The 8,894-nt window shown below is 34.1% G+C and overlaps 1 protein-coding gene across 1 annotated transcript; it reads left to right on the top strand.

The window, feature by feature from the left end:
* On the top strand, positions 514-7,970 carry LOC18606442 (SPX domain-containing membrane protein At4g22990). The gene is made up of 11 exons (XM_007040046.2): positions 514-980; positions 2,450-2,512; positions 2,999-3,119; positions 3,835-4,146; positions 4,338-4,442; positions 4,554-5,008; positions 5,361-5,662; positions 5,878-6,059; positions 6,764-6,954; positions 7,076-7,209; positions 7,502-7,970. The coding sequence occupies exons 2-11, from the start codon at positions 2,460-2,462 to the stop codon at positions 7,738-7,740; spliced, it is 2,094 nt and encodes a 697-aa protein (XP_007040108.1). The 5' UTR covers positions 514-980; positions 2,450-2,459; the 3' UTR covers positions 7,741-7,970.

Below are 8,894 nucleotides of genomic sequence, written 5' to 3'. Positions count from 1 at the left end.
AAATGAAATATATTTTTATAATTAAAAATTAATTAATTATTAATTAAAAATATTATTTATTATTTTTATATTAATATAATTAATAAAAATATTACATAATCTTACTATTATTATTATTATTATTATTATTATTATTATTATTATTATTATTATCTCCTGTGACATATTAGCAAGCAATTTTAATATTATATAATATAAAATAATAAATAATTTATAACATGTTAGTGGATCACTTTCAACATTACGTGGTATTTAATAATTAATAGTAATTAATTAATTATTAAAATTTTAATATTATATTCATTTTATTTAATAATTTATTATTAAAAAATAAGATTAGTGTTTCTTTTCTATATAAAAATATTAGAAAACAACCAAAACAGTTGCTGGTATTTGAGCCGCGAGACCTCTTTCTTCCGGCTCTACGAGAGAGAAAAAAAAAAAAGAACACTAAACTGAATCCATATAAAGCAGTCTCTCTCTCTCTCTCTAGTANAAAGAAACACTAAACTGAATCCATATAAAGCAGTCTCTCTCTCTCTCTCTCGTAATTGGATGAATAATGATTCCAAGCTAAGATTTTTCAACCAACAATAATCAAAACAAACTTTTAAAAAAAAAAAAAAATCACTTCCTGCCACGTTTCGATTTTCGTTCTTCCTTTAATTGCCCAAAATCATTCACCAACATTCCAGCTCAGACGTTTAAAAGATTGCGTTAGCCGATAAGTGACAGATCCGCTTTTCTCTGTAATAATAATAAACCAAAAGGAAAATCCCCTCTGTTTTTCTTTTTCCCCCTCCTCGTTCTCGATCCATTCAAAGGTATATTTTCATCATATTCTTCAGAGCATTGAAAGCAAGATTGCCTTGCTACGCGAAATCTCGCTTGTTCTATTTTTTTTTCCTATGGTTCGTTGATGGTCATCTAAGTTCGTGTCAACGATAAGAGAGAGCATTTTTTTTCGGTTGTTTCATCAGGTGAATGCATTTCTTTCTTATCATTTCTTCGGTTTTTTACTCTGTTTGGTTGCTGAGAAGCAACGAAGACAAGATAAATGAAGTATAATTGATTAGGCTTCGTTCAGTTCTGTTTTCTCATTTTGTTAGCTAGTGATTTTCGATTTTCGAGTTTCCAATTTTGTTTTTGTCTAGTTTTCTTGGTGACCAAACAGACAAGCAGAGCTTCGTTAGAAATCTCTAGAATTTGCCAGCTGCATAATTCACCGTTTTATGAAAGAGCGTTGCTTTTGATTTTTTTTTTTTATTTCTTTTGAATCCTCATAAGTATGCATCATTAGAAGTGTTACTTAGTTAATTATTGCAGATAGACTGTCACACTTTCAATAAAGAAAGCTCGTTTTTAACTCAGTAATCAGAAAGTTGCGTTGAATTTTAGACTTAGCATTTGTTTTTTCATCCATAACTACCTCAAAAATTCTTTGACTAGGTCAATTTTGGGTGGCTTTTCAGTGCGTGTGATACAGTGATAGTTCAGGGATCAACCGTAGAAGCGAAGATATATTTTGATACAGTAACTTTGAAAAGTTTGAGTTAAATGGAATAACTGATTTTCATGAATCGGCAGCTAAACTGCCCCTGGTCTTCGTCTAATCTGACAAGGCAATGACGTATTTAGATTTGATTTAATACTATACCAGTGATCTATATTGCTTTGAATTGTGTTGAAAAGTTGTGGTCCATATTATGTATGATTTTCATTTTTCTTTTGGGGCAATGGATGCAATGTGGGATTTGAAATGCAAAAAAAAAAAAAAGCATATTTCTTTCTTTATTTGTTTTTTTTTTACAGGTATGCTAAGGCCCTTGGATTAATGCATTCTTTTTGCTGTGAACTTACTTTAGTTTGAATGGACTTTTAATGAGTGCAATATCTGCAGCAGTTGTGCTGGTCATGTCCATGTTACCGTACTTGAGTAGACTGTACATTGTGAATAATTGTCCTGGTGTATAGTCTAGCTAACCTCTCAATATCAGAAGTAGATGGGTCTACTTAAATTTAGTAGAGAAGATGCGTTATTTGTACTCTTTATTTGATTTTTCAATTTCATACCGCTTGCTGAGAATGAAAATCCAGCAGTTTGAACCCTTGAACTATCTAACTTCAGAGGATGATTATAATTTATGGATTTTAGTAAATTTAGTTGATGTTTGTTTCATGGTTGATACATATTTCACTCAACTTGGCATGTCCACATTGAAAAAAATTAATTACGCACTATGAAAATGCTTGAAAGATTTTGAAGTTTTAGTGTTAAGTCTGCCTTTAGGGGAAAAATTTTCAAAGCCATTTCCAGACAGGCTGCTAGTTCCGTGATAACTCTTACACTTTTTTGCATGTTTTCTGTTTTATTTATCAAAGAATGCAAATGTGGTATAATTTTTCTTTCGGCTTTTTGTTATGCTCTAATATTATTCTACATTTATAGGTAGTGAGAGATGGTTGCTTTTGGGAAGAAGTTGAAGGAAAGACAGATTCAAGAATGGCAAGGGTATCTTTCATATATTATTATTCTTGTATATATTGCTTAAATTGGCATCTTGGAAATTCCTTGAATGTTTCAGGGCATTGTTTTCTATGCATTGTGTGTTTTGATAGTTCTACCCTGTTTTATTTTTTTTCTCAAAAAATAAATAAAAAGAAATAGATAGGTTTGCCCTATTTACACCATATGCATTTTGATTGTGCAAACAGCTGCTAGATGCATTTTAATATATATATATATTAAAACTAATTGTTACCCTATCTGATACTATGTGGTACTTGTTTGCCATTAGCAATCTTATTTGATCATTAAGAATATACATGTTTCTATATATATGATATAACAATTTGTTTCTTCATTCAAGATTAATCTCATACAGTTTTTCTCCCTGATGCAAATCAGACAATAGAGATGTGTGAGAGAGGTTGTTTTATATGTTGGCAAAAGTTGAATGTTGTCACTGTGCAAATATTTTAATTTGATCTTTTACAGATATTACATAAACTACAAATTAATGAAAAAGAGAGTGAAACAGTATGCTCATCAAATTGAAGTGGGTACCCTAGATCGCCGACATGTTCTCAAGGACTTCTCAAGAATGCTGGATAATCAGGTATTGTGGAAAATGCACCTAAAAGTATTTGCTTCTGTTTTTCATTGAATCCTGAGACCAAAAGTGTGAATTATAGGGTTATTATGGAAAGACTGTTATAAACATACTTATATGATAATATTGTACTTTGGAAATCTATTTTCTTTCCCCTTATTTTTCATAGATTCAGATTTTTATTTAGTGTTGCTCCTTTCCATATGCATTGCTTTTCACCATTCATGGCACGTTAAGGGGAAAAGTGTCGGTTTTGACAGTATTGGAGTAAGAAAAGAATGTAAATTTGTTCATGGGGAGATTTCTGTAATTTAATATTCATACTATCTCTGTCTTTTGCTGCTAGTTTGTTGAATCAAATTTTAGTGCTTCTGTTAACTGCTAAAAAGTGTTTTAAAATGCTTTTTATGAGAAATGAGATGAGTCGTGACCCCCAGGAAGCACAATACTGTGTGTTGAGAGAAATTATATCAATTGGTCATAAAGTTTTGATTGTCTCAGAGAATATTAGAACATTTTACCATGTCAATGAACCTGTTGGTTGAGTGCATTTTGTGTATTTGCAAACTTGTTTATATTTGCACCTTTTGCACTCTCTCAGTCAACATGCCAGTATAGTGGGAACTTCTTGCATGGCTTACTACCATGAGATAGCATCATGAAAAATGGTTTTCCCAAATGTGATGTGTCTCACATACTTTTGTCGGGTAACATATTTCAGATTGAGAAGATTGTCCTTTTTCTGTTGGAGCAACAAGGACTACTTGCAAGCAGGTTGACAAAACTTAGAGAACAGCATGATGCTCTTGAGGAGCAGCCAGAATTTTCCCAAATAGCTGAACTAAGAGAGGCATATAGAGCAGTGGGACAAGATCTTTTGAAGCTTCTTTATTTTGTGGAAATGAATGCTATTGGTTTGCGAAAGATATTGAAAAAGTTTGATAAACGCTTTGGCTATAGATTCACCGATTACTATGTCAAAACTCGTGCTAATCATCCTTACTCTCAGCTGCAGCAGGTGTTCAAGCATGTGGTAATGTGTCAGAGTCGGACAGGCTTTGCTTTTCCTCTTAGCCATTTCTATCTTTAATAAGGCTTGTAGACAGGGTTTTGCTATTGAGCTCTTGCTCATTTTGGACGAGATTGTAAACATGTATGATAGGGTATGCAAAAGTAATGTTGGTTGCTACCCAGGAAGCTTACCCTCTGTTATGTAATTTGCAGGGTTTAGGGGCTGTTGTTGGGGCAGTATCTCGCAATCTTCATGAACTTCAGGACCGTCAAGGAAGCTACTTATCAATTTATGATCCACCTGCTCTTCCTCTCCAGGTTTTTTTCATATATATTATTGTACTAATTATTCATCCTACTTCTTCTCCAATATGTGTTATGATAATAAGGCTATGGCTATGCTATGTTATTTACTGGGGTCATCTGCAGGATCCTGTAGTTGATTTGATAAAAGCAGCTGTGGATAGGTTATCTTACTCAACAAACTTCCTGAACTTTCTGGCACAACATGCTCTCATTATGCAAGAAGAGCTACCTGCTCCTACTGAGGAACACATTGATGAAGAGAGATACCATTTTATGTCACTCCTCTTAAACTTAGCAAACACATTCCTTTATATGGTCAATACATATATTATCGTCCCCACAGCAGATGACTATTCCATGAGCCTTGGAGCTGCTGCAACAGTTTGTGGTGTTGTTATTGGGGCAATGGCTGTTGCACAGGTGTTTTCTTCAGTGTATTTTAGTGCATGGTCTAATAGATCCTACTTCAGACCTCTCGTATTTAGCAGCATTGTCCTTTTTGTGGGAAATACCATGTATGCGCTGGCCTATGACATGAACTCATTAGTGGTTCTTCTATTGGGCCGTCTTTTTTGTGGGTAAGTAATCTTCCTCTTATCTTCTTTCCCTCACATTAGAACTGATAGCCCTGTAGTGACTGATGTAGCAAAATCATTGTTTAGGCATCAATTTGAAGCTCATTTTATCAATGTAGACTGCAATATAGTGAAACTCTTAATCAACACACCTTTTTCTTCTTGGATGCTATTTAATATTTGAACATCGAACTTGAAGCTTATTCAGATATATGTAAAGAGTACGATTAGAGATTAATATGAGTTGAGGTCCCAAAATGAATTTTAACCAACAAATGTTATCAGTTGATGAATCTAGGAGAAATATAGTATCTTTTCTATTTCATCATGTAGCTGGACAATTTTTTTATTGCAGATTGGGTTCTGCAAGAGCTGTTAACCGTCGGTATATCAGTGATTGTGTTCCATTAAAGATCCGCATGCAGGCATCGGCTGGTTTTGTTAGTGCCAGTGCTTTGGGAATGGCTTGTGGTCCCGCTCTTGCCGGCATACTTCAGACCAATTTCAAGATTTACAAGCTTACTTTCAATCAAGACACTTTGCCTGGATGGGTCATGGCTGCAGCTTGGCTTGTATATCTAATATGGTTGTGGATCTCATTTAAAGAACCGTCTCATGATGTTGAAGAGAGGCCTTCACCTCATGCATCTAATTCTGGTGAGTTGACTTCTATCAATGATCTTTTGGCTCGATAATTTTATGCATGCAATTATGTCTTTGTCAATGATCAGGGTTTTTTGCAGTATGTTTATTTTTATATACTCAAAAATTTATTTGAACCCCTATCTTTTTTACTTCTGCCCATGGTGATTATTTTATATCATAAATTAACATCTTAAGCAATGCATTTGAATAATTGATTTGCATGACAGAACCAGCAGAAAACGATGCACTTGAGAAAGGTCTGAAACAACCATTGCTCATTACTTCTGAAGACAAGCAAGAAGATGATGAAGACCAAGAAGGTGATGGAAGTGAAGAAGCTTCTGAAGAATCTCGTCAACCAGCTACATCAATTGCATCAGCTTATAGACTACTTACACCCTCAGTAAAGGTATATGATTAATCCAAAGATGGCTTGAGCTTCGAAAGTTAATAGATTGGTCAATTGTGCATCTGAAGTCATCTGAAACATGAAATTACTGGTCATGGATAAAACAGAATTTTAGTATCTTGAGTTAGGAAAGAGAAAGAGATGTCTGGAAGTGACAATTTTGGGGTTTAAAAAAAAAAATACTTGTCTACTTAACTTCACTGCCAGTTTGTCTTGAGAATTTAAAATGAATTTCATCTCCATGGATGTTTCTGACACACAAATCAATTATATCATGTTAAGGCAGAAGAACAACTTTCATAACTTATATTGAGCCAATGCTGACAATTTTCCAGTGACATGGTACATTATTTCAGAACCAAATTTATAAATTTATTTGAAGTAAGAAAAATGCAGAAGGGTATCTGTCGGTTGCATCTTTTAAACTGATAATCTATATTGATTATATTGAATACATTAATATGTGCAAGATATTTATGTTTATATATATCTTGTTAAAGGATATGCAACCATTGGACTGTCGTTGGTTAACAAGCATCATTGCTGATTATCTACTTGTTTGATTTGTGTATTTATTTAGGCCACGAAAATGAGCTTAGATGTTGAGCAATTTTAAGAATAAATTTTTATAAAACAACCGTGTGAAGCTTACGTACTATTAATATCCAAGTGTTTGCTGACAAAAATTCTTCTAATATCATCAGGTTCAGTTGTTGATATATTTCATGCTCAAGTATGCTATGGAAATTTTACTTTCAGAATCTAGTGTCATCACCACATACTACTTCAGCTGGTCAACAGGCACAGTTGCCATCTTTCTTGCTTGTCTTGGCTTAACAGTTCTTCCAGTAAACATTGTTGTTGGGAGCTACATTAGCAACATGTTTGAAGACAGGTCATCTCTTAAGAGCCTGCACACTTTCAACTTTTAATTTATTTTGCATAACTTAGTATTTGTTGATCTTGAGCTCTGGAATTATTTGTCTGAGGCATCCATTTTCAATGTTTCATTGCAGGCAAATTTTGTTGGCATCTGAAATTATGGTTTGCGTAGGCATACTGCTAAGCTTCCATGTTATATTACCATACACTGTGCCACAGTATGTCTGCTCAGGGCTCATCACGTTTGTATTTGCCGAAGTACTTGAAGGTAGAGACCTTTTAACTTGGTTTTCTCATGGGAATAATAGTTAATATTCTGAGATAGGTATGGTGCACAAAGGTTGGGTGTGCCTGCACTTCTACTCATGGAAGTGAGTGACGGATAGACTTGGTTTCCTTTCCACCTTCTATGAACGATTGTGCATCTTGTTTAGTTTTCACCTTTCTTTCATTCTGAGAAGGAAAGCCTTGGTTTCCTTTTCACCATAGCACCATAACAGAGTGACGCTGAATCTCTTTATTGATCTGGGTTTTCTTCTTCAATTGTTCTTGCCTTCCAGGTGTCAACTTGTCACTGCTTTCTCGGGTAATGTCATCTAGGCTTTCCCGCGGAACCTACAACGGAGGCCTGCTTTCAACAGAAGCTGGGACCATTGCTCGAGTGATCGCAGATGCTACCATAACACTGGCTGGGTACTTGGGTGAGAGTAAGCTTTTGAATATCACTCTACTTCCTTCCCTAATAATATGCCTCTCCTCTATTGTTGCGACATGCTTCACCTACAACTCTTTGTATTGATCGATTCAAAAAAAAAAAAAATTCATTATTCCCTTCCCAATTCAATCCTTACTTTTCTTTTTTCCTGTTCAATTAATTTTTTATTATATGTATTTTTCATGTCAAAGCTGTGTATTGGAAGAAACTTAGGCATTGATTATCCTCTATAATTGTAAGTTAACAAAATTCTAGCTCCCTCCTATTGAGGGCTCAAAATTAAAGCTGCTAAGTTGTTACTCCGATCATTATTACTTCCCTCATATTTCATCTCGTTGGAATATAATTTTCCTGCCATCAGATCAGATCAACCAGATTATGTAAAATCTGGAATGAGTTGGCTTATGAAATTGACGATCTCTTCATCAAAATTGAAGAAAGAAAAAAAGAGGCCAGTGGATGAATTGGATTTGTTCTAAAGATCTTGCTTGTTTATATGAACGAAGCCTCTTAGCCATCTGCAGCTTAAAAATGTGCCACACTAATTAAAATGTTTTGAAATTGGCATTTGCGAGTCGAGCAACAATCAATACTAGCTGTATGTATGGACTATGGATTGCACCAACCAAAAGCTTAAAATGACAGCTGCCAAAATAAGCTACTTAATTAATCCTGAAATTGTGGAGGGTTTTGTTTGGGGCCCGGCAAAACAGAAGACTAACTTTGAAATTTGGCTTGGTGGGCATTTAGTGCCTACGCAGTTTGTTGGATTTAATTATTACCTTTCCTCTATCACATCATTATTAAGCAATTATTTTCATCTTCACAAAAACCCTTGAGTGGAAGCCTTTGAATGATATTTATTTGCCAAGTGCTTTTCAATACGTGGTCATATCAGATACTCCTCTATTTAATGGCCAACAAATTTAGCATTCACTGTAGAATCCTTCTAGATCATCTCTTTTTCTCTTGATATATCCATAAATCAAATTTATTTTCATTTTTTTTATAGTATTTACGAAGAAATTTGAACTTTACAGACTTCACATGGATAAGAGCTGCAGCAATCAATTACGTGTGCCCAGCTGCTGATTTCTTTTATTTTAAAAGAAAATATTATTTGGACTTAATTCAAGCGGTGAGAAGTAAGATAAAATTTGAAAGAAAAAGGAAAATCTTAAACCCAAGTCATAAAATTCCTTTTTGTACCCCCAAATAAAGCCAAAAAATGAATTAAT

This window comes from Theobroma cacao, chromosome 3, assembly GCF_000208745.1.
Source record: "Theobroma cacao cultivar B97-61/B2 chromosome 3, Criollo_cocoa_genome_V2, whole genome shotgun sequence".
Lineage (NCBI taxonomy): Eukaryota > Viridiplantae > Streptophyta > Magnoliopsida > Malvales > Malvaceae > Theobroma > Theobroma cacao.
The sequence above is the reverse complement of the archived record's forward strand: the minus strand, read 5'-3'. Positions and strand labels throughout refer to the sequence as shown.

What these genes read in the sequence shown, in the direction of transcription:
- LOC18606442 (XM_007040046.2), top strand. Translation starts at nt 2,460, where the DNA reads ATGGTTGCTTTTGGGAAGAAGTTGAAGGAAAGACAGATTCAAGAATGG. An exon ending in TTGGGCCGTCTTTTTTGTGG is followed by an intron (nt 5,009 to 5,360) that starts GTAAGTAATCTT and finishes TTTTTATTGCAG; the next exon opens with ATTGGGTTCTGCAAGAGCTG. An exon ending in ATTTGCCGAAGTACTTGAAG is followed by an intron (nt 7,210 to 7,501) that starts GTAGAGACCTTT and finishes CTTGCCTTCCAG; the next exon opens with GTGTCAACTTGTCACTGCTT.